The 26,501-nt window shown below is 42.1% G+C and overlaps 1 protein-coding gene across 1 annotated transcript in view; it reads right to left on the bottom strand.

The window, feature by feature from the left end:
- SERINC5 (serine incorporator 5) overlaps nt 1-26,501 on the bottom strand; it is a 43,046-nt gene that overhangs the window by 8,138 nt on the left and 8,407 nt on the right. The window contains exons 2-9 of the mRNA XM_064640915.1: nt 20,979-21,146; nt 14,641-14,819; nt 14,270-14,352; nt 11,379-11,472; nt 9,607-9,818; nt 8,728-8,823; nt 5,691-5,817; nt 3,457-3,523 (exon numbers count right to left, since the gene is read on the bottom strand). Of these exons, the coding sequence (XP_064496985.1) occupies nt 3,457-3,523; nt 5,691-5,817; nt 8,728-8,823; nt 9,607-9,818; nt 11,379-11,472; nt 14,270-14,352; nt 14,641-14,819; nt 20,979-21,146 (1,026 nt within the window). The remainder of the gene's footprint in view (nt 1-3,456; nt 3,524-5,690; nt 5,818-8,727; nt 8,824-9,606; nt 9,819-11,378; nt 11,473-14,269; nt 14,353-14,640; nt 14,820-20,978; nt 21,147-26,501) is intronic.

The following is a 26,501-nucleotide window of genomic DNA, read 5'->3' as shown; positions in this document are numbered from 1 at the left end:
TGAAAGTATAAGGAACTTTTAAAACTCTGATGCTGTCAGAGACTGAAACGATTAACGATTTATGCATTCTAGGATCACCAGGGGACTTCTGCAGGCTGGGAAGAGGTGGCTGTTGGCCCATCAAAGCCCATCCCCCTGCCAATCCTGAAAGGCGGGAAAAACCCTTTTATGTGCCCCTCACAGGAACTCTGCGCAGGCCCAGGAGACGTTGGAGGCTCCTGGCATGGCCCGTGACATTGTCCATGGATATAATAACTCATAACTTCTTGGAGTGTGTGGGCTTCCCTCCCCCACCCCCAGTGGATCAAGGCCACCACTTCAACTGACAGACATGGAAGCTGCAACTACCAAGTGTCATCACTGGACCTCGTGGGCAGTGACTATACACATTTTACCCTTATCCTGTCTTTCCCTTTTTCTCCCTTATGCATTTCCCCTAAAGGTTATCTTTATACCATATTGCTATAGATGATACAGATGATAACACCCAAAATAGCAACATACCTGTTTACCTTTGAAACAAAATTGTTCTAAAATAAACCCTACATATATATGTTTTCAAACACCGATTATTCAGTGCCATTTCACTCTAATCCACCCCAAGGGACTTATTAAGATAAGAACCTAGGTAACTCCACTCCCCCCCTTTCTGAGGCGGGTCGCAACAGATGCATGGGTTAGAAATCACAACCGCAGAAGCATAAGTCAGAAATGTAATTATCTTTGCAAGATTCTGCTGAAATGGAGCCAGAATGAGCACAAGCAGAATGAATCAAAGAAGGAAGCTGATTTTTCTGCTTTATTTAAATGAATATTTCCTTTTTTTTTTTTTTTTTTTTGCTAAACTGATGGAAAAAGGAAAACTGAAATCAACACTTTCTGGTAATATAAATGGAGAAACGGTGTTGACCATTTAATAAATATATAAGTATTTTCTGCACCAGACCACAGTACAAGCCAGCATTATCTGTAGTGCATCACCAGTGTTATTTATTCTGATAAAATTCTTCTCTGGGATTTATTTTGCTTGTGGTCTGATTAAGACAATGAACCCTATTAGGAAAATTCACTTCCCTAACTATTATACCAGTCAGTCTTTATAGTAAGAAAGTCTATTAACTTTGTTTACTTACATTAGTACACATTATACAGTGCAATGTAGTGAGGTACTGGAATTTTACTGGACACTTTGGTACTGTTCATGCTTAAGTAAAACAAACCAAAGAACAGTCCAGCCTCAGAAATAAGAACTTTGCTTCTTGGAAGCTCACAGCTGTCCCTGAAGGATAAAAGATACCCCTGAACAGCAAAGATAAGGCCACAATTCTAGTCTCTCTAAAACATCTTTGAAACCATACCACTATCATAGATAAGTAACTACCTCAAGGCTGACTTCAAGGATGTCTGGATCAACAGATAAGAGGCAAGAATGCTGCAGAAATACAGTTGCTTTGCAGAGTTTTACTATAATTAGATAATTATATTAGATAGTGTGTGTGCTAGTGATTAGTCAAATCACGCTGTACCTGAATGCTTGAAGGGTATAAGAACCCTGTGTAAAACCACATTTGGGGTGCTCCAAGTTGGCTGGGACACCTCACGTGCATGAATGAATATTTACCCTTGCTATTCTAAAGTTTGTGTTCTAATTTCTCTCATTTGTCAAATGGCCAGTTGCATGCTTTCCCAGAAAACAGATGGCAGGTCTTTAAGGTAAATTGTCCAGCAGAAACATCAAGTGGCAGTTTTTACCTTGCATATTCCTGATTACCTGCATTCACTGGGTTCATAACTCACGAGAAGCCAAAAAGCTCATTCTTTTTCAAGAGACTGTCTGAGAGTTTAAGCAAACCCCTCATTCTATATCTTTTTCTACTCTGTGCCAAGCCTCACCTACACTGCCAGCCTGAGCTACCCTGGGATTGCACTCACATTCTGCAGCAAGGGTTGGGTTCCCTCAAACATTTTAATCAATTGCAATTAAGTCCTGGCACAGACAGAGTGATGAAATTAGCAACACTGGCATACACCCCCCAGCCCCTTGTACACGCTCAGCTGCCTCCAGCACAGACACTGACAGACTCTCTGTACAGCAGCAACAATTGCAGAGCTGCGTGTTCACTCTGGGCTGAGAGACAAAGGCCTTTTGCCACAGGGAAGGCAATCAGAGTGCAATTAATTACTCTTCATCTGTCATTTCTTTATATTTACATTTGGTGGCTCTTGTCAGGCTCTTTAATATGCAACAGTCTGGAACTAATCCTGTGGGCAAGTACTATGGCAGACAGATGGACCTTCCCAATGAGGGGCCACATCTCACAGTGAGGCCCCCAGCCTTCCCACTGCTCCTTCCACAGGGCACAGACCCACACCCTCTGGACAGGATCTCTTACGGTGTAAGGTGGGCAAAGAAGGTGCATGGGTGTGAAGGGCATCTGTTTTCTCTCCGGTGCTCCCTGTCCCATCCCTCAGCACAGGGCAGCATGGCACAAGTCCTGTCTGGACTTGTTTGAGACAGACTGAGCCAGATCTCGGTGGTCAGTGCCCAGCCAGTTGGTAGGCTGCCCTCCTGCAAGGGCTGGGTTTGGTACCATCACCCTGTCCAGCTGCAGCATCCTGCCAAAGTGAGCTCCCCCGGCACCGTGTGACACTCCCACAGTGAAATGTATTTTGCTTCCCTATGCCCAGCTACTGCAAACACCAGGTGCCTCAGCAGATACTTCTGCATTTTTGAATTCTCACAAACACTTTAATTAAAGATTTGAAAAATAGAAGTTAAAACTGCAGAATGAAAGTAACACCAATGCAGAGAGAGCTAGGGGGAGAGATTCATCTTCCAAACACACACATACATTTGAAGAGCGACACTTCCAAGCCTAAGTAAGGGGTGACTGTTACTCGGCAAAACCCCACTCATTTTCTAGTGTTTTCTGGGTGTTCTCAGGATAAGGAAGCCAAACAAACAGGCAGGTGGAATGAAAAGACCTGTACAGCTGAAACAGGAATGAGAAACGTCACCAGAGATGAAGCTATAGGCAAAAAGAAAGGAAGTACTTATGTGTGGAAATAAAAATGAGATAAGTAGTTGGGATCATAATCAGTTGGTATGAGAATAAAGGCAATCAGGACTGAAAACGCTCAAGAATGCCTCCACTTCTTTTACTGATAGCTTTCCAGCACACTCGTCCATTAAATGAGAGGGCATGAGCTCATGGGAAGCACAAGATTCACAGGAAGTCTGTAGGATGTTGAATAAACTTCAAGAGCAGCAAATTATTTCATTACATAAAGGCACCTCCACCAAACCAGCAAGAGCTACAGAAGGGCCAATGTGTAGAGGCATGTAGCACAAACAAGCTTCTGTTTACACCTAATTACAGATTACTGGCCACGAAAACAAGAAAAGCAGAGGAGAAAGTCTGCACAGAAATCCTGTGGGAAGTAGTAAGAACTCACTTCAGTTTCAGCTGTTGCATATATTCCTCTCAGTGCCTCTGAACTTGATCGTGTTGTTGAGGTCAAACTAGGAGGAAAAGAAGTTAGTGTCAATCTCCTAGGCATAACTCTAACCCCAACAGGGTTACTTTTCAACATCACAGCAAACATAAATAGCCTATTCCAATGTCTAAGCTAAGCATTTGCCTGGATGCTATCACAAAGCACTAGGTACATAACAAGTTCATTCTGCACTAGTACAAACCAGCCTGGCAGATGGCCACTGGTCAATTTATTCTGTATCATGAGTTTAAAATTAGATCACTCCTGAAAGGTGGTGAATTCACCACCAGACAGCACCAAACATCTTAGCACTCCAATTTGCAAGTCAGAAGAGATCTCCTCTGCTGTGCACAACCAATGCTTTTATACTCAGTTCACACCCATCACTTTGGCTCAGCATTTCTGTAGAGGCTTTGCCAGCGAACTCGCAGGTCTCTGGCAGCAGTCAGTTTTCAAAAGTAAATTACTAGTAACTGTTGTCAGTGTACCAGTTCCTGGAAATCACTTTCTTGCATGGCTGTAGTTGTCTGGGGGGGAATCCTTTCTAGTTTTTTTTGATAGGAAACATTTCTTGCAGTCTTACCCTTTTAGGGTGTGTAATGCTTTACTGTACACACTGAGCCTTGGTAAGCTATGCTTCAAAAACACTCCCCTTGAAGGCCTTCTTATTTCCCCAGCTGCATGGTACACTTCAGAGGCAGGCTACATGAATATTGTCTGCATTCTTGAAACACCTCCCTGAGGCACTGGAAATGCTCTTCTACCATGAACTAGATCCATGGTACATGATATCCATTTATTTTATATCAGAGTTAAACAGAAGACATGCACATTTGATAACAGAAGAGTAAGTCTCTTGTTTTCACTTCAAAATTATGAAGGAGTTTCAGTATGTGAACTCTGAAGTGGACTGATTCAGAAGCAGAATTTGCTCAAAAACCTGCAGCAGACAGCCCCTGTCTCCTGGCAAGTTGCACAGCCAAAACACAAGATATATCACCTTTCAGTCATCAGCAACTTCCCATCCCAGAGCATGACTTAATTTACTGATGTGAGCTGCAGTAATACAAGGTTAGCATCAAAGATACATGGGCACAAAGAGGGGTTCTCTTAGAGCAGATCTCTGGCAAATCTCGATGGCAATACTGTGCTCATCACTTAACCAAGGAAGCCCTAAACCCTCCCAAACAGTTTGTTTGTTTTAAAAAACCCCAAGAACCATCATAGCCTCTGCAAGGAGGCTACAAAAATTTCAGGTAGATTTTTTAGGTGGATATAACTGCATAGAGCTTTTCTTACAAAAGCGTAAACAGAGGATCAAAGAACCCTGTGTGATAAACTGAGAAAATGATTCGAGCTAATTAAGAGAAAACAGTGTAAGGTCAATATGACCTGGAGAGAAAAGAAAAACAAGTCGTAAAACTTAATTGGGCCCCTATAAAGAGATAAAACAAGTTACCTCCCTTTTACCTTGTATAGGATTTATAGTGAGAATTTTGTTTAGTTAGCTAGATAATAGCACCTTTCTTAAAATTTATAACTTTGTATAGATAACAAGCAAACATCTGCTGAATATCTGATTTAACAATATATTATGGATGCTTATCGATAACATTCTTGTTAAGAAATATTTGTGGAATGTCTGACCTAACAATGTATAATGTTTATACTCATGTACCTAACAATGTGTAATGTTTATACTCATGTACCTAACAATGTGTAATGTTTATACTTATGTATAATGAATATTCATGTAGTAGCTGGAAATAAATGTAGAACAAATGTCTTCGTTAGGTGTGACAGGCGTTGGGAGTTGTTGAACCCCTTCCCTGATCACCCAGCGCTGAATTTGCTTTTATCATATAATAAATTCTGATTGGAAATTGCCTGACTGGGTTTCTATTTCTCACAGCTGGGATGAAGGACAGGTGAAAATTTTTTCCCTCCATTTCTAGATGTAAATTGCTCTATTTGATTTTTAATGAGATACATTTTTTTCAAAAATTGTATTATCTTGTAGAACATTTTTGGCTAAAACATCTGCAATTCTGAAACTGAAGAGAATATTAACTTTCCAGCTCAGCTCTATGCTATATCTCTCTGTGATTTTGCATGAGCTCTGCTATAAGCCTTCGCTGTTTGGACCACAACATTGTATTTACAGCGAGGTAACCGCAAACCCTCAGACTTACCAAGAATACAAAATGCAGCCAAACAAAATCGTAGTACCCAAGCCAGTAACCAGGTTTTCATCTCTATGCAGGCCTTGACTGAATTCAGGTACACAGATTGTGATATTCCGATGGTTTTCATCCAAGACTTCACAAAACAGATCAAACAGAAAGAATAGTTTGCAAAGATCATTTCACTGCATTTCAAAGTAATCTTCAGACTGGCAGTTTTTAATGAAATATTTTTATTATTTCAGATACAGGGTAGGTACATTTCAGTTGTTTCTATCTATCTTTTAAAAAAGATCATACAGAAAAAAAATCTGTAAAGCTGATCTGGCAGACTCTGTGTTTCAGGCAAAACAAAAATGCAACTTACTAGGGTACTAAAATTTCCTATTTGACCATAGCAGACTAAAAAGGAGAAAACACATTTTATGAAGTAAGAAATTAGAAACTGGAAGTCTGCCAACACTCCACAGCCATATAAGACCAAGATAGTACAGACCTGAGACCAGAAATTTTTTTGACAGAAAGGGTGCCTTGAGGACAACTATGAAATTCACACAGAGTGAAAAAAGGTGCTCAGTAGTAGCCCTGTTCTCAGAGGGATATACAGAAGACCAAGGGAAAAAAGGTGTACAAGTTCAGGCAATATCTTTTCTTGGCATCTAATCAAATCCTACTTCTAGATCCCTGAAATGAAACCACTTCAGTCCTTGATGTTCCAAGTTGCATCTGGCATTTTGATATCTTCCTGGAATAAGGAAAGGCAGAGAGTAGCCTGCAGCATTATCCCAAAGCAAGAGATTACAGCTGCACCTTATCTCAAATCAAGAGGTTTTTGAGTCAATGCTGCTTATAACATCTCCTTTTACTTTCCAGCAGCCACAATGCATTCCCATTGAGACAGCACAACTGTTGGTAGGGGCAGAGGGAAAAATGCAGTAAGGGCTACATCCAGGTTAAAAATAAACTCAGTCAGTTCCCTGACCCAGCGGGGGAGGATTTTGCATGGCCCTGCAGTGCTGGAGAAACAGCTTTATCAGGACACAGAGGGGACAGTGTGGAGTTGAGAGCAAAAGAAGAGGATAACCAGTCTGTATGAAATACCTTGGCCAGAGATGTGCAGATTCCCCCACCTATATCCATCAGGGACACATCTGCAGCAAGGCAGGCCCACTGTTTAGCAGGCATTTTAGTGATGTCTGGCACTAAAAAGCTAAGGCACATTATAATAAGCACAGATTCAAGAGACATAACATTTTGTTTGCCCATTCTTTCTAAAGACATTTGCAACTCTTTTTGGGTGTTGCAAATACTTGCAGCCTGTATTTTCTTCAGGCCTTGTATGCGAGGTGTCCAATTTGAAAGACGGACAGTTTGGAAATTCCTTTCTTCACAAATGAGGGTAATGCTTTAACATTAGGTAAGTTCATGGCAAACCAGTGACAGGGCATGGGACACCACAGAAAGTGCCAGCATTCCATACTTTCTCTAGCACATGCCACTGTAAAAGCTGACAGGCCAGTATGAGAGTCCTTATCACACAATCAAGGGAGGATGGAGCACCTCTGAGAGCAGATGACAACCATGAAACTTCTCAGTCATGGGAAGACAAGGAGGAGCATCTGATTCAAGGAGGTCTAAGAGAGTGTGCATGATGCATAGTCTTTGCATACAAATATTGCATACAAATGCAATAACCACACTTGCAATACATACAAGAAGAATCAGAGGATTCATTTAACTGCTTAAGTCTTTGTCAGAAACATGAAACAACCTGAGGCCAATGATTTCTTTCCATACATACTTTCTTCCCCTTCTTTTTCTTTTTACACTGTGTCAAGACTTAGGAGTAATTTAAACACCTTCTAAATTCAACTTTATATTCATTCAAAGTACTGCTTTAGCTCTGTAAGTAAATCTTACACCTAAATATTGTCTGGTTTTCCTTTTTAACTCTAGAATACTTTTGTGTGTGTGTGTACCTATACAAGTGTGACAGAGATATTTTTTTCCCATCTCTCCCCTTTCTTCTTGGGAAGTGTCTGTGTAAACGTTTGCTTCCTGCCAGTTGACTTATTTTCCTCTAGTTATTGTTGTTTCAACTATTCAACACTTACAGTTGAGCAATAATAAAGAAGGGTGTTTTAGTACTAATTCAAGCCAGAAAAGCCTTCTTTAAGTGAAAAGAATGCTTCTAGTCCAAATGTGTGAATCTGATAGTTATCTGGGTAAAGGAAAGTCTAAGTTGTGCTTGTGAAGTCTTGCTGTGGTTTCACAGTGTAAGAACCTTCAAACTCTAGGGAGTTCCATACTCCTGACTTGGAATGCCAAAAGCTAGAAGGCAAGTAGAGTTCAGGAAATCTGCTGAAGAACAGCGTCATCTCTACTGCAATGTAACTCCAAGTCCTTTATTTGAATGTTTCCTCTCAAAACAAAATATGAGTGGTACTCAAGTTTTTTCTCCATTAGGAATCCAGTGCTAAGGTGATCTACCACACTTTAGCACACTTTTTCTAGAAGAAAAAAAGTAATTTTAGTACATCCACTCTGATGGCCTGCACCTACTAACCGGACCGAGTAAACTTTTGGATGGAGCTGATCACCCAGCTTCTTCCAGAGGCATCCAAGAGCCATTTGTTCCAACTCTTTTCCCATCATGCGATCAAACGCATTACATGTTGAGTCATATCCTATTGTATGAGAACATGCACTTGACATAGGAGGAATAGACTACATGACTTTGGGAAATTTTTTCATGGGAAACAGACTGAAATTGCTCTGATGCAACAGATGCAACTCATGCAAGGTAAGTTAAGCTCCCCTACACCAAACCATTTAAGGCACATGGAGAGTGCCAATTTCACAGTATCTCTGCTGCACAGATATATTTGTAGTACTTGCAATTTCTTCTGTGAAGGTCAGAACAGACCAACACTTCTATATCCCAGCACTCCTATATCCCCAAATGTTTTATTTCAGGTTTGCTAAATTCTTGCTTTTAGTACATGGCATGTCTAAAAGAATCTACGTAAAGTATCAGATAACTTACTAGTTTCTGGTGGCTTGCTGGATAGTGCTGAGAAAGTGAGGTACATGACGTAGCAGCTGATAACTCCTGACTGCAGCAAACCAGAGTGGGGCTGACCTTCACAAGAAAGATGAAAATAAGTTATTTTTGTAGACAGTTTAACAAAGTGAAAAAGAAATTAGTATCCTTCAAAGAACAGCATGCCGGTATCTTTTATTTTTACTTAGAGCAGAAAACAAGGGTTTGAAGCAGTTTGGATACAGTTCCACTGGCCTGCCAAGAGAAAAAAGCCAGCTCGGCTGGCTTTTTTAGAAAGGCATTAGAGATTCCCATGTAAGTAAAGAATCATCCCTCTGTTTTTGCCAAAAGCACCAGCTTTTCAAAAGCTATTGACCAGCTGCCACAATAATTTTATTTGCCTGTAAAATCCGTGTTAGAGTCACTCTACCATTTTCAGGTCCAATGTATGCAAAATACTAACAGCACACATAAAATACACTAAAGTATGAAATATTGCTGTTAGCTCCTCCAGGCCCAAACTTTACAAACTACACAAGTAGTTAAAAGTAAACAGTAAAATAGTGCTGAAGGAGTTTGACAGCTTCAACTGCTAGCACTGCAAGACCAAGGTAAGTTTCACAACACAGGACCAGCCATCAGAGCATGAGCCTTCTTTACAGTATGACTACCTGATGGCATACCCAAAATGTCTCACATCTCTACAGTTTTAGCAGGACAGCTGATGACCAGCAACAGCACTTCATAATGTAGATAAAATGTCAAGAGCAGCACCAGTTCTGAACTATCATTAGACTTCCTCCCCAGACATGGCTCATGCCTCCAGGCACACAGCTGAAACAATACCAGACATCCAGGAGGAGAAGAGGTCAGTGGACTCACGATTCTGGACACAGGGTGATATGGCCACCAGTGACACAAAGAGGCACAGGCCCCCGTTAACTCCAATCAGGACCTTGTTGTACATGCAGCCCTCAGAGCGAGTGTAGAAGAGAGCCATGAGGACCAGGGCTGCCACAGCAATGGAGTACAAAATGAGAGTGACCAAGGCAAGCAAACCGCTCCACACTTGCTTGTGGTTTGCACCTGCAGTCCTGGGGAGAGAGAAACAAGCACCTTATCTTTGTCTTCCCTCCCCCTAAACATAAAATTTAATAGCTGAATAGTTCATATCCTCAAACACGAAAGACAATGTTTATTTTCCTGAAGCATGTGTGCTCACTACACCAACATAGACCCTTGCCAGGTTCCTCCCATGAAACAAAGGGAAATGTTCCTTAGCATCAGTGTTTATATTCTGTAGAATCATGCTCAGCCCTTTCTGTAATTATAGCCCAGCACTGACACCCGTAACTCCCAGTCTCTGCGATCAGCCCATAAGCACATCTCAGCTCAATACTTCAGGGATTTCCTCAGTGGCAGCTTAGAATGTCCCAGGCTCAGCTAGCCAGTGGTGGTCTCCACACAAAGAAAGCAGAGCCATACTGCTTAGCATGGCCTCTCTTCTGCACTTGAGTTACCTTGGTAGTTTTAGCACCCTTTCACTCAAAACCCCTTATCTCCATTTGGGTTTATCTCAACAGTCTCCCTTAGCTAAAGCGTGGTCCATCTTGTTTTCCTCTCTTTACCTTCCAAACACTTCTTGCAAAGATCACCAGGGTTTAAGAGTAGCAACTAGAAGAGTTGTTTTGACACGATGGGATTTTAGGTGTGTGGAAAATCTTTTTAGGTTTGTTGTTTTGTTGGTTTTTTTCCTGGTGTTTTTTTGAAACATGACTTATTTTAAAAGAATATCTAATGTAGGGAGAGCTAAAGTTAAATGCTGCTGCTGGAAATCTTTCATCCACAAAAAACCAGCTACAGTTATTAGCACTAAAAATATTTGTGGCATAAGGAGCTCTCACCTCTACCTCCCCAAAAACAAGAATCTAACAAAGCCTAAAGATTTGTTAAAACTCTTTCTTTGCAGTTGGTATCCTAACTAGAACAAGAGAGGACTGCAAAAGTTTGTAGAGGAAGAAATGTGAGACAGAAAGGCGGAGGCAGGAGTTCCTGCAGATATGTGGGAGGACAATTTAAATATATTAAATTGATGAGAGGCTAAGGGCTTGGAAGGTTATAGTAAATATACTTAAGTCAGCGACCAAATGGGGTATATGTGAGTTGGTAATGGAATTTTGTGTATTTAGATGATAGGAAAGAAGTTGAAGAGAAAGTAGTTCTTATGCTGAGAAAAAAAAAATTGATGTGCATTATGCTGACGCAAAAAAAGCAGGATTTATCAGCTTACATCATTGCACGCAGTTTCACTATTACATTCTGCAAATCCAGTTTTACTCTCTTGCACCACTCCACTTCTTAGCAGGTGTATTTTCATAGAAAATATAAACCAGCTTTCTTTCTTCAACTGAGAAGTTTTGCATCCCAACACACTTACTGGAAGCCAAGCAATTGAAGTAAAGAATAAATCAGCAGAGTAGACGTGAACAACAAGGAAACATTTCCACCGGGAGAGGAGAAAGTAGATGAATATTGACATGAAAGTGTCTTCCAAAAGTTACATCCATGATACTTTTATACTCTTTGTTATGAGAAAAGTATTGGTCAGGAGTGTACCAGAATTTTAAGCAAATAACTACTTGCCCAACACATACCAATTTTTATTCCATTTGTGTGCGAACTCAACCAGCAGGATGAGCTGAATGACAATGAAAAGGCACCCTCCTGTTGCTCCTACGTAGCGCCAGGCTGCAAGGCAGAGAGGCAGAAAATAGGTCAAACTGCAGCTGCCTTTCCCTTGAGATAAAATGGAATTATTTTCAATGTAGGGAAGCTGTTAATGCGGTTTGAATATCTGAAGCCCACAGACATAGCAAGAGATGAGAGATTTCTGATGAAAGGCCAGCTCAGTTGACTCAAGATTAGCTCCCTGATGAATTCAGCTTGCAACCTGCTACACTTTCAACACAATCACATTAGGACATCTATTGAGTTTCCCTAACCTAGAGAATTTTTGTGGAGACTAAGAGTTACTATATTCAGACAGAAAATACTGAAACCTTTATTTGTGACTGGTAGAGGGAGGTGGTGTGAAGGCACTGCACAGGAATTTAAACCCTGAAATTGCAAGGTACTGAAACCCAGCAGTAAAAAGGGAAATTTCTTCCAATCCAGATTACAGCACCATGAAAAAACAAAGGTGGGGTTTATGTATTTACAAATGCTTTTCCAAGCCACTCCCAAAGAACATTTTGTATGCACTGACTAATTTTAAGACAGGTTGTTTGACTGCTTAACTGTTGATCTGCACAGACTGTATTTGTGTAGCTGTTTGGGTACTTTGAACAACAGATCTCTTATGTGCAACATCAGAAGCCTCTGAGGAAACACAGATACCTATTTTAATGTTTAGCTGTATATAGAGCTTGTACTGCTGTGCGGTGCATAGCCTATAAATTACTCCAGGTGTGCAGTTGATTTCAGTGAAGAAGGAAATGCATCAGCAAAATTCAGCCACATCCTTCTATTGTGTTTTCTTTTTGAAAAAAGCTTGTATCAGTGAAGTGAAGATGAGAACGGTCAGGGCATGTTTCCATTAGCAATTCACACAGAGATTATTTTTTCTTCCTGTACCATAAACTTATTATTTGAAAGCAAGCAAGCACACTGTTCTTGGAACATACAATATAAAAAAATGGAAGAAGATAGCCTGTAAAAAAGTACATAAAAAATAGACAGAGAACAAGGTGGCATGTGTGTTTGGAAGAAGTGGAGTAGGAAAAAGCAGACCACCAATAGAATAAATAATTAAGTAGCCAGACTCTCAGAATATCCCACTGCCACAGGATAATGCAGGATGTTTAATGGATCAATGACAGATAAGGTTAGCATGGTCAGTGTGTAATTAACACTACAGCCCATACAAACCTAGTGCTTGCATGTTTTTTAAGAAAAAATAAGCAATAAGGAAGAATGCCCCCCAAACAAACAACACCAAACAAAACCCCAAACCAAACCAAACAACAGTGAAAGTTTCTTGATAGGAGGAAAAAAAAAAAAAAAGAGAAGACAATAACATACAATTCCCGACTCAGCCGTAAATCTCAAATTTAGAGACTAACTAGAGAACAGTTTAGCAGGAAGCGCAGAATATGGCTTTAGAGTGAAATGTCAAGACATAATATGGGGAATAAATCTTGTTATGCTGTATCTTCACACTAGGTTAGACTGCTGTTGAGAATCAGCACAAAAAGTTCTGTTTCTCCTTTTCTGTAAACACACCCGTTCTTGAAGACTTCTCACCATGAAATGGGTCACTTGTAAGGATGACAGGCAGCCTTGCTTGCTCATGAGTACAAAGCATTGCACTGCTACATCTTTCTAATCCAAACAGTGTCCTTAGGTACTAACAACAAGCACATATAGCCATCCCACAAATTCACAGAGGAGAGGAATAGGGGCATCACTTCTGGGGCATCAAACCGAGCCACGACCAAACAAATAGTAAGAGGAAGAAGCTGAATTATACCTGTCAGTGATTCACTTGCAGTGCTTTTTACCTTTAGTTTCCCAGAGTACTGTGCTTATAGTATGTCTGCTCACTCTATTCTCTTCCTCTGTATTACTCCTTCCGCTTTCCCTTTTAAACATCCTGGCTAAAGGAGACTGGTGTCGTGAACAACGTAATCAAGTCCTAGTGGAAGCAGACATCATGTGCAAACAATCCTTTGCATTACTGATCCTATTCCCGGTCTGGACTCAACAGCTTATGGGCTTCCAAGTATCTCTCTCATAAAAGAACAAATTCATCTCTGTACCACTAGGATTTTTGCTCCTAGCCCGCAAGACTCCAGTGAGAAGCTCCCCTCCCAGCTGGCATTTAAGTATTGGGATAGTACCAGTGTGCTTGTGTGGGGCCAGGGTGCTTTCCAAAAGTGGAAATGCTTCTGACATGTCATCCTCAGCAGAGCACTTATACCATGGTCCAAGAAGTCTAATTTTACTTTATTGGATTTATGCCACCAGCCTGAAAACTAACAACATCCCAAATTCTTTTGGGTCATTGCGAGTTTTCAGGCAGCAAACACCAGCACCCGGCAGGTCACTGTGCCCCCTTGAGCACTGGTACCTCCCCAGAGTACAGCATGAAGTCCAGCTACTGTACTACACCAGAGCTACCTGCACAAGCCAAACTAACATGCCACTTTCTGTCCTTGAGTGAATAATTTATTTTGCACCATTACAGTTCCCTATTTCTTAAAGAATTTGCAAGATAGCACTGCAGTGGTATTGTTACCTACCCATTTGGCCTGCTCTTGATCAGAAAAAACATGCTCTTTTCTGCACACTCCCATGAAGATGTGTCTGTGCGGGAAGACACAGTGTTCCCCCCAAAACAGCTCTGAATACTCTTTTTGCACCTGGCCCATACAGGCTTTACTTGAAGAATCATGGCGATACTCATGTTGATCAGACCTCTAGGATTTTTTAACCACCCACAAGACAGTACAGAACAAAGCAGCGTAACAAAGTAAGGAGGACATACCATTGAGGAAAGTGTCCTGATCAGGAATGAAGAAGGCTCCTGAGCACATTGCTGCCAGAACTATAAGTTTAATAAGCCAAAATCTGGATCAGAGGAAAAAACAAAAAAAAAATCACCTGTTCATAATAGGAATTAGAGGTCTTCAAATAAAGTACCACAAGAGATCTCTATTTAAAGCCCAACAAGAGGTAAAAAAACCCCTCATTACCACTTTAGTTAGTTTTCACTTGACTGTACTATTTCTATCGATAGCAGTAAAATCAATTTTTTAATTGAAGGGAGTTTTTTACTACTATGACACCCAAGTGGAAAGTTGGTGGCACAAACCTCTAAAGAGATGTGAAAATTAAGCAATCAAACAAAAAACTCACCCGTTATGAATGTATGCTCGGCAGCTTTTGCTGCTGTTAATTTTGATGGTGAACAAGAAGAATAAAAAGAAGAAACAGGCCATTCCAAAACAGACTTTGTACACTGCAGAGTATCCCACCAACTTCTCGCACATCTCACCCGCCTGAATACCCTTGCACATCTCCTTGTAGAATGGAATCTGAAAAGCAGAACATGTTATAAGCTGTTAGGACACAAGGCCCTCATAAACAAGCATGTCTATGTCTAGGCATCATGGACTTTTCACTGGCTTCTAACACCTTTCACTCTTGACACCCCTTCAGCCTGGATTTAAGGGTTCAGGGGTTATAACAAAACGTAAAACACAAGGTACTTAAATTTTCAGAACCTCCACTCCTTCCAGATGCTTTGGGGTACAAGTCCACCTCCTTTCAGCTCTGTTGGCTCAAGACATCCCTGTTCCTTACCGTTTATCCCTTCCCCCTGGGGACCTTCTCCCTTCTTCCCATGCTTTACAGCAAAAGACTCTGATTGCTTCAGCAATTCAGCTTACATGAGACATACCAGTGGCTTGGGATGCCCCGGGTGGCAATGCAGACTGAAGCACATCCAAGCGCCACCAAACCTCCTCTCCATTACACTCTCTGAAAGGGAGTTGTGCCCTGATTTTGTTTAAAATTAACAGAAAGGCAGGAAAATTCCACCCTTCTCTTGACTCATTAAATATTTGCCTTTGAGGCCTCAGTCTCACCACACGGGGAAAGCAAACAGCTGCACATTTTGGCTTCAGTTTCAGCACACGGACATGAGGCTGGGAGCTCAAAAAACTAGGTCTATGTGGCCAGGACTCACTGCTGAGGCACCTCTGTGCAGAACCTCCCCCCACAGCCAGGGAACCATTCAGCTTCACAAAAATACAGGCATTTAATTAGAAAACCACTGTCCATTTCAAAGAAAAAAGGGCCTCTGTATGCTTACAGCCCTCAGCTGAAGCTGGTGAGACCAGTTGAGCAACACACCAAGCCCTCTGGAGCTGACTGGTGCTACCTGTACAAGTAATTGCAGGAGAGGGAAGACAACATGTAGCAGGACACAATATGCACAAATAAATAAATAACTCTGGCAAAGGAAACCTCTTCCTTCAGCAGGCGGGTCAGTACACAAATCAAAGACAGTGAAAGAACAAACAGGGTTTGGGAGCAAGCCATTAAGCAGCATTCCCAGCTGGGTCGAAACCCCTCTGAGATGCAGGAAACAAGGGACAAACAAGTAAACTGCCAGCTTCCAGCCAGCTGGGCTCTGAAACCCTGCCCCTTTCAGCAGGGTATGCATTTTCCACCCTGGTTCCAGGAAACAAACCAGTCAGGAGCTCTACAACCCTCTGTGCAGTTTCTCAAAGAGAAATTATTTTAGCAGCTCACAGCAACACTGAGTTGCTGAGCTAAGGATAGGAAACCTAACTACAACACAGAGCTGATCCCAGGTGAGATAGAACAGCTGAGGAGATAAAAAGCAGGTCTGAACGCAGCTGCATGGTATTATGAGAATGGATTCAAGCTGGGCTACTGTGAGTTGCTCTTTCAGCAAAAACTCAAAGATGAGTAGCCAATGTGTTAGCTACAGCTACTCATTTAATGTCCAGCTTCTAACTTGCATCCAAGAGTTTTCTGAAAGCTCCTGAGAAACTGTCTGCAGCATCAGCAACACTTTTCCCAGGTCTTGAAAGGCAGTGAAATGTCAGACCAGGCAAATGTACCAGCATTCAAAATGAGCAAATGGATTGGCTGGAATAATTATGAGAACTATCAATGCCACTGTGGCAGTTTGAGCCACATTAGAAATCCAAAATTCAATTTCCAGGCTCCCCCACCCCTTCCCACAATTTATCCTAACACCAGAGAGAAACTTTCAGGCCAGAGGCTTCCATAGGGGTAGGGGAAAGTATATACATTTATTTACACAAATAAATATACTGTACAAACTAAAAGCAACTATACATATATATTTACATTTCTGTCAGTCCTTTTAGCCCCTCCCTTTAACTTTAGTCCAGGAAGAGCCTTTCAAGGCTGATATGTAACCAGTCTCTCTCTCTCGTGGGAGTGTTCTGGGCTGGAACGCTCCCCCCTCACCAAGCTTCAGCTGTTTGTGGCAGTTTTTCTCCTCACGAAGTCCAAGAAGATAACTTTGAGTCTTTGGTCTTCGGTCTGCTGTGTAATCTCTCCCTCTTGGTCTCATACCTTGGTTCGTAGGCTGCTGCAGTGTAGCTTATCAACGTACACATCCTGGAATCTTCATTCCTCCAAGTCAGTTTTCGGCTGCCCCCAGTCACCTTCGGCAGGCAACTCCCAAGCTCTTGGCCCGTCTCCAATTTCACCTGGGATTCTTCTCCTGAGCACCGTGCCTACCTCCTCCGGCCCATCTCAGCTTCAATTCTGAGCCTCTCCTCCACTTACAGTGGAGGGAAAGAAAAAGCCCCCCTCTACAGCTTCACTGCAGAAAAGGAGGGGGGAGAGGGTTTGGTTGCAAAGCCTGCCTCTCTCCTCTTACCTCAGGTGCTGTGAATTTCTTCTTTCACAGCACACACTCCAAATGCTGCCTCCAACTCCAGCCCAGGCAGAGTTAGGGGGGCTGCAGGGCTCCCCTCTTCCCCCCGGAGGGGGAGAGAGGGAGCCCAGCCACCCCCTGGCCTTGTCCACCGACACGCAGCAGACACCAACAGCAGAACTGCCAACCATTTCCGGTGCTGTGATATATGATTTTGAGCAGAAGCGAACAACATGGATGGTGACTGGCTCTCCAGGGAACACTGCCCTGGTACCCAATCACCTCTGAGCCCCCCGGCCTCTCGGGGGGGGGGCAATTTCAAACCATGACAGCCACAGTGATGCCAGGGCAAGCCAAAAGGCCACAGCAATGCCAGGGAAAGCAACTGGGCTGTCAATTAATCTTTTCCTTTTCTTTGCTTATAAAAACTATCATTCAGCAAAGGTTAGAAAGACACATAATATCTAACTAACAATATTTCTGGGATAATTACTTATCTGTTTTATATAGATGATAGTATTCACCAAGGGGACAGATTTCTGCAAGATCCGTTCTTAGTACCAAGCATGATTTTGCTTACAAGACTTACAGAATGAAACAAAAAACCCAAAACCATAGGACTTGATTGTCTAGCTAACTAAAAACAAATTTCTGGTAACCATAAATGGCCATCTTCTTTAATTGCATACTGATGGGATTTTTGACCCTATATGTTCGTTTCTCCATTAAGAAGTAATTTCCTTACAGATCTGGCTGAGAGAAAATAGATAGATACACAAGAACAATAGCTCAGTTTGTGCCTACACAAATAAAGAGCTCAGCCACCATGTAGTATCCACAACACTATGCAGTAATAAGTGATGGCCACAGGAATAGTCCTGTGGGACTGAATGCCCCTTTAGGAGATCTGTCACCCTAAAGGACAAAACAAGAATAATACCAAATGCTTGGGGATGCCAGCAGACAATAAACAGAAGTACAATGCTGAGGACAATAGGACTGATGTTTTTGTGAGAGGTTGGTCTACTGCTGGAAACAATTTATCAAGGCTTATGTGACTTCACTGAAAGATAAAAAAGACTAATTTTTTTTTTTAAATCTGTATCTCTGAAACATGTTCAGCTGCTGAGAAACCTGTCCACCCTATATACCATGCTTTCCATGGTGGTTTACCATGCTTTCCATTTGCCGGATAGTTTTCACAGCTGTTAGGTCACAGATTACATTTGCCAGGATACAGTGAAATATCTACTTTTATACCTTTAAAAGCAACATAAGCTAAATTCTTTGGCTACTGAGTAGAGGACAAAGCATTCTTGTTGCAGAAACTCAGTATCCTATCAAACAACATAAGCGCCTCAGCTGCTGTACAAGCAGTGACATTACCACAGCTAAGTCTGTAATTTTCCAACGTGCACTGAAGCCCTTCGAGATGTTCAGCAACTTTGAGCAACATCTACAGAAGCAGGGAAAGACTGCCCTGAACTTGCTTTGCCCTCACTGCAAGCTGCAGGCACCTGAAATAACAGCAGTGCAAAAAGCAAGCCAACATGGCCACAGTGCATCCAGGCACCAGCCTGAGGGGGCTTGGCCACCTCAGAGTTTGGGTCTGTCTGCACCCAAACATGTGAGTGCAGGAGTGTGGGAAACAGTATTTGAACTCTAAACTGATAAAGCAGACATGATTCCTTGTTAAGATTATGTCTCCATAAAGGACTGCACTACAGTTTGAAATTTTATTTTTTTTTAATACAAACTTTTTTTTTTTTTAAATCTAATTAATTAAAATTCTGATTTCTCTCAAAAAAAGTCAAGAAGGTGAAGTCCCAGAAACATCATGCAAAGCATTTGCTTACAGTCTGGCTTCAGGAGCTAGGAGTGTTCCTTGATCCCACACTTTCAAAACCCAGTTCATCGCTGGCAAGCTGAGACTGGTTAGTTGGAACAAATATTTTCAAGGTGAGCTCTATTACAACTGGGCTGAATTAACTTCAGGGGTCTTTGAACTTTTAACAGCTATAAACATAATTATTAAATTAGAGAGCAGATAAAAAAAGCCTACTTTCAGATGGTCCATCTCCCGTTCAAAGACTTCAAATGCTCTAAACTAAGAGGGTGATTCTCTTTCCACTTCACACTAACAGCTATTCTTTGTGCCATTTCCTCCCACACTGAGCTTTCAAGACCATAAACTGTAAAAGAAATTTGGCAATACTGAAAAGCATGTTGTTGAAGGCTTCTTGAATCACTTTTCTGTTGGGTAAGGAGTATTTTTTTGTTAGGGATACAAGCTGCATTAAAACCACACGACTGATGGAAAACAACTTTATGAAATTTGGATATGAGCACATAATTTGTCTCCCACATACTCCAGTTCCTTGGCTTATTCACTTTATTGCCAAGCTAAGTATCTAGTAAGTCAAAGAAACTCCTGGCAAGCAACTTCAGAACACACATGTTGAACAATTTTCAAGTCACAGCTCACAGGCAAGCATCATGTCTGCACTGGGTTCTCCTACAGGGCTGTCAACAACTTCTGGTGGCATGGGATAAGAAGGTGGCACTAGGATAATTCACACAAAGTGCTATTAAATGAAAGAAAATTAGGACAGAATATACGAAGAGGGTACAACGGGAAGAAAGAAAGGTCACTGGCAGCAGAGCACAGAAGCCCTCAAATTAGCCCACCATAAGCCCACTGGCATTTGTGTTGCAGGGACAGAGTGCTGCCACCAGCTTCTGGATCTGGGATGCTGTGGAAGAAAGTGTTTCAGAGACAACCAAAAACAAAGTGCAGGATTTAAGCAGGGCATCAGCTTGTCCAGCAACCGATTCAGTGAGGAAACAGCCCTAATCATGTACCCACAGCACTCTCTTGGGAGGGGAACACAAAACAACTACATGCCTGCAGCGAGGGAAGCCTTCTGAACCTCCAGGACAAGCACATTCACAACCCTGAAGCAGGCCCAATGATGTGTTTGGTGCAGAACCTTAATTTTTAAGAACTAAGACATGCAGCCATTGTTCCATCTGCTTAGAAACAGACTTACATTCTTGTAGTTGGTAGAGGGTGAGAGAGAGGACTTACACTACTCAGGTGGCTTAGTGGTGGCTTGTACCAAATATCTGGTACAACAGGTCCACTGTGTGTGAGCGATACCAGGCTAGGTGAGCATTTCACTTAGGAAAGTTATATTAAGACTCTGAAAGAAACTTGAGTTTTAAAATCTGGTTTTAGCCACAGCTCCTTTCATGCTTTTGAAGATCTTTAATTAAAAAGACAACTAGAGATTAACAATATTTGCTGTTGTTAGAGGCCAATGACTCAACACACACTGAAGAAAAGCCCTTGTAAAGGCTCTGCAGCACTGTGCTTTGCAGTAGTCTGTCATACAGCACTGAGAACACAGAATTAAAATTATAACACTTGAAGAGTTATTTTCTAATTTTCTGCTTCTGCTAGCAAACAAGCTGCCAGAGACAAACTCAACGTTAGACTGAACTGATTTGTTCTATAAAAAGCTCCCTAGTAAGCCTCTTGTGACACTACCTGTGCAGCAAACCTGCAATGGGTGCGCTCCAGCGGATTTTTGCACAATAGGAGAGGAAGGCCTTGACACTTCCTGTTGTGAAACATACTCAGCGGGTGACAGGAAGAGGGTGAGCATGGTAAATCATCATGTCTGAGTTTGGAAGTGGATGGGTGGAGAAAATCAACTGCCTCTTCTGAGGAAGCGCCCCTACACACAAAGAATTGTGGAAGGAGCCCCTTTTCCTTCCAGAGGCAGCAGTGAGTTGATCTCTTACTTACGTGCATTTTCATTTCGTTAGCTACGGTTGTTGACATCATGACACAGCAGATGATAGTCACCAGGATGAAGTAAAGTGCGTACATGAAGCGGGTGCTGGTTGACTGTTTTATCTTTGGGCAGCATTTGCAGCACAAGGAACAAGCAGCAGTACCACAGCAGCAGGCCAACTGGAAAGTAAGACAAAAAAAACACGAGTCAAAAAACCACCAAAGAACTCCAGCTTCAGGTTTCTGTTGCAAAAGTTAGAAAAGGAGGCTGGGAGACTTCTTGTAAAATGCCAGAATTTCTCAAGTTCTCTCCTTCCAGCTGAGCAGCATTTAACTGGAAGCAGACAGTCTTGTTTATGAAAAGTCACTCGCTAAGGATGCGAGACAGAATTCCTTGTATACTTCAGTTCTTTTCTACTCACAACTGAGAGTCCACCAAGACAAAAACTACAAAGCATACCAAAAAGCATGTATTCAACAAGGAAAAAGGTATGAACAAATCCTGAAAGGAATTTAGCTTGATGCTCATTACTTTATTGCTGTCAACAGTATCATTAACTTTCAAAGAAGCTGGACTCACCTTCCCTGCCTTCTAATTTTAAAAAGTGATATATAAAAATATAAATGTAAGCCTTATTTTTATACATTAGGCAGCACTGTCCTTGGCCAGGCTCTTCCTTGCAATAGGCAGCAGCTTCATATGGTTTCTGTGCTTAACCCACCAGCCATGACCACAGGAGGGTTTTTAGACACCAATAGGCAGCCATGAGCAGGGAACCTCTCTGCTGCCAACCCAGAGCAACCTCACCCTGCTGTACTCCCAATTTCAAGGGACTCCCTGTGGCTAGGTATGGTGCCTGGGGCTCGAGCACACCAAGGCTGCTTTTTCCCAGTGTTTCCTGAGCCTCTGGGGGGGCCATGGGAACATTCAGAGGACCTTCTGCTGTCAGTAAGCAGTTGTACAAGGTGGATTCTTGCCAAGGGACGCAAAATGCACAAGTGCCACCTTTGTGTCATCCAGGCAAACTTCACTGGCTTGTATGTGCCATCAGGTTCCAAACCACCACATGCTATTTTCCCCCCAGGACACTTTCTCTTCCAGCAACAATGACTTGTCTGATAAGGAGGAGGGGGTTTCATGTGTGTGTTTGCAGACACACATATCTGATATAACTCCACAACCAGATTGACTGATCCAAGAGCCCCAAATTGTTTTGATGAAGTGTCTTTAAAAGACTGATTCCCAGTTTATCATTTCCTTGCCATGACTACCTCTGCAACACTCCATCTCGGGCTTCCTGCCTTCAGCCCCACAGAAAGGGGGTGGCAGACAGGTCCTTCCCTTGTTCAGCAATGTCTTCAGCTGGCAGAAGACATAAAATGGTGGGAGTCCAACCCTGCTCCCACACTGCTCTTCTCTCACTTCACTGCCGGATAACATGCCAGAGAAGGGGCCTCAAAGCACACAGCTGCTAAAACTGCTGCTGCTGCGAAACAGAAATCCTCCCCAAAACACAAAGCTCCAGCTGTGGGGAATAAACAGCATGGGCTCATGTTGGCACCAAAGCCAGAAATTAAAAATACTATGTGCAAAAGTACACAGTGCAAGTATGCTTTCAAAATAGAAGGCAGTGGTGGGCTAAATATCAATTTTATTTTTTACATGTATTGAAATTGTTACCTTTTACAGCATCAACACGAGCCTGGAAAATAAGGAAGCTACGTCAAATTACCAATTCAACAAGCAAATGGAATAATAACGATTAAAAACAAATGCATACTAGAAAGGTACAATCCACCCACTTCAGATTTAAGGGGGGGGGGGGAAGGTAAAGACTAAAGGTCCTTTGAACCTGAAAGGATTTGATATCAGTCATATCCAAAGTCTCCACAATGAACTTCAACTGCTGGCCTTACCATAACATCAAAAACTACAGTATAGAAGTAAATGCAGCTTTGGCATTTGTAAAGGGAACAACATTTTCCTACACCAGGTGCTAGAGAGCTGTGTCAGTAATATCTCATCTACATCCAGCAACATGTCTGCTATTCTACTTCTGGGTCCCTGGAGCTGCTACTTAGAACAACAAATGCTTAAATAGAATATATAGCTCATTTATGTACTGTTCCACGTTACTTAGACTTTAATGATAGTTTCTAATACTGAGCACATACCCTATAAGTTGCAAATTTTGGTCAAAAATACCAGTGTGTTCATCTTTTTCCAGATGCACCTCTTTAAACAGTCTAAGTAGCCATGGAAACCATAGTAAGTTGGTTACATTATTCAGCCACAGTCCCAAATTTGGTGGTTTGGGTTTTTTGTGAGGCTTTTTTTTTCTTTTTCTTTTTTAAACTCTGGTTGTAACTAAATACATTCTAGACTAGGCCAAGATGAATTAGGTGTTATCCAAAAATAAATGAGAACAGTCTCTGTCCCAAAGAGTAAAATGCTGGCCACATCCTACTGACCAAAGAGATTTCAAAGATGTTATCTTTGGGTGAGAGACTTCAAAGCCCCCATATACAAAGAGTTCTCTATTAAAAAGTTGCAGTCAATGTACAGCTAAGCTACACAGATCCTCTGATGCTTTACTGCAGGTATGGCCCATCTCACTTCACCTCTGCCTTTTGACTGCAGCAATGGTCTTGCCCAGGGGCTCAAAATCCACTTCAGCACTTGAAGCACTTTAAGACAGTAACAAATTCTCATGTTAAAAAAAACAGGCTGTGAAAAAAAAGCAAGTAATGTAAAATTTTTTACAGATTTAGCTTATCATTAAATAAAAACTCCTCCAATGAATGTGTTCTGCAGAAGCAAGATGATGTGCAGTTTTTAGGACAGAGACAACCCAAAAAACAGTCAAAGGTCTGTAACCACTGCCAGCTGGCAGGCCTTGAAAATCCACGTCCATACAGCTCCTTTGAAGTCCTCTGATCCTCCCAAGACCAGGGTCTTCAAAAGCCCAGTGCAATGGCATCTGAAAGCCAGGCTTCTCTGGCAGGAGTTTGTCATGCTGCAGCAGGTTCTGGCTTCAAGTCCGTCTCGTCCAAAGGCTCCCACAAGTCAGGCAACAAGCACAAGCCACCCCAGTTGCCCCTCTATCTTTACATCTCCTCACCAGGTGAACATCACAGTCTGACAATAATTACAAACACTACACAAATATTTATGCTTTCCACAAATCCTTACCACCAGCCAGCCCCCTCACACTAACCTCCCACGGCTCCAGGTCTCCACACCATAGACCAGCCACCTGCTTTGTTCAGTGCTACACTTTAGGAGCTCAAGGAAGGTATGGTGCCAGCTTGCCTGAGATCCCAAAACTTGAAATCCTAGTATACTTGAAAACAGACTGCTCCAGGATTTGAACTGCCTGGATGACGGCTGACTTGACTGGTTTCACAACAGCAGCTGTGGAAAGCTGTGTGGGGAATTTTTCTGTTAAAAAATATTCAAAGCACAGTTTCACAGACATTTCTTCTGGTAGCCAGGCTGGCTTAACAGCCCCTACCTCCCCTCTCGTCTGCCAGCCACTCACTCATTCCTACTGCACACCAACACCTCACTAGACCTGACAGTCCTATCTCGTGGTGGGGGTGACTAAATAAAGCAATCTACTGGCTAAAAAAAAAAAAAAAAAAAAAGGCGTAAGGAAAATGAAAAAAATACATATCAATCCTTTTCAGCTGCTGATACAACAGCAGCAATGGTTCTACTATTTCATGATTTCATGTGAGGGCACAGTGCACGGGCAGGGGAAAAGTACGGGTGAATGTTTTGCAGCTGTCTTGAACGCTTTCACCCCTCTCTGAACAGAAGTTTCAGTGGCATTTTCCTATTGCCTCATTCGATTGGAGTGCAGTGGGTTCATGCCAATGCAGAGGAACTATAACTTTTACATCCACACAGAGAGGAGCAGAAGTAAGCAGACATGTAACAGCCCTAGTTCGTGCAAACCACTCTTCCAAGTACAGGCAGGCCTGGACATATTGCACACTCCCATCGTCCAACAGCCTGGGGAGAACCCGTGGTTAACAAGAGTTAGACAGTTTAACAAAACAGGGTCAAAGCAGGCTTACCAACTTGCACACAAACTGTTGGTTCCCTACACTGAATATTCCACCAATATACCCTTAACATCTGCCACACACTCAAGTCTTTTCTGCAAGCTGTGATCCAATCTGATAAATCAGCGGAACAAGGTATGAAAGTAGTGTTAAGCACATGTAACTGTTCAGATACAAGAGTGAGAAGTAAGTGAACATGCCCTGCCTGTTGCTTTTGTAGAGATAGTGACATTTTAAGAAGGTATTTTCCACTTATGTTTCCAAAAAGATCTCAAAGGTCTTAAAAAATACTTTGCTTAATCATTAAAACAAAGTGAAGAGTTTCAGGATCATAGCCCAAAATAGCCTATGGTATTTTTAAATTATACAAACCATTACTTATCACAATAAAGCACTTCCTTTCAGGAGATTTCAGTAGAAATGGTAAAAATCAAAGGGATAAGAGCACAAGGAGGAAAAAACCTTCACACTTTAATGAAATGAAGCAGCTTTTTATTTCTTCCCTCCTAACTGACAGCCTGGCCAGAGCATCAAGAAGACTGCATGCCTTCCAGCCTGTCCACAGAGCATAGGAATGTGCCTTGCTGAAGCTTCTTTTCATGGGGGCAGTTTAGTTTTTCATGCAGTGCTTCACTACTTGACTACCAGCATTATCTGGACCATAAGATTTGCAGATAATGCAGTCACTGAGCTGTTAACAGTGTTTATCAAAAACACCCAAACATCTACTCTCACAGCTACCCGCAGCATCCAAGGAGGCTGGACAGGCAAAGCAGCCGGCCCTGCATGAATGATATCCTGAACAGGCTACACACTTGTCATTGCTTGGGCTTCTGCTTTCAGGAAAGACTGTCTAGAATTTTGTTAGTGCACTGGTTCATGAAAACAAGAGATGTCTGATGCCAGGTGTCCCAAGTGGTAGGAGATGGTCTAAGACTATTATTGAAAACCCACTGCTATTATGCATATGCATTTTCCATAGGCTTCTTCAACTAGTCACATGATTACACAGTGGTTTGTCCCTCAGAAGTAACTAAATTCACCAAAGAGGCCTTATTTTGTCTGACTTAACTGGCTTTTCACTGCTTCTTATTTAATATTCAGACAAACCATGTGACTTAAGCCAAGAGATTTTGTGACCAACATACCAGTGAATCAACTGATGACCTATTTTAAAGAGCATGTCTCACACTGCAAATTGTGCAAAATTAAAACAGACTTCAGAGGAAAGTCATGCCGGCCCAGATGTTGCCAGAACAATGTTTTTGAGTGAGGGTTTCCTGTCTTGAGGTGAGTTTCCAAAGCAAAGGGCTTGTGCCTTGCACTACAGGGTAGAACCATCATAAGCACCAAGCACCTCAAAACCTAGGCAATAAAGCAGCATCTAGGACAGGTAGAGGAGGGCTAAAGAGCTAAAATGTGGCTGAGCCAGGCACTGGCAGAGCTGAAGTTAAGCTGTAACTG

Source organism: Pseudopipra pipra, chromosome Z, assembly GCF_036250125.1.
Source record: "Pseudopipra pipra isolate bDixPip1 chromosome Z, bDixPip1.hap1, whole genome shotgun sequence".
Taxonomy (NCBI): Eukaryota; Metazoa; Chordata; class Aves; order Passeriformes; family Pipridae; genus Pseudopipra; species Pseudopipra pipra.
Note: the sequence above shows the minus strand (reverse complement) of the source record. Positions and strands in the feature narration are given on the sequence as shown.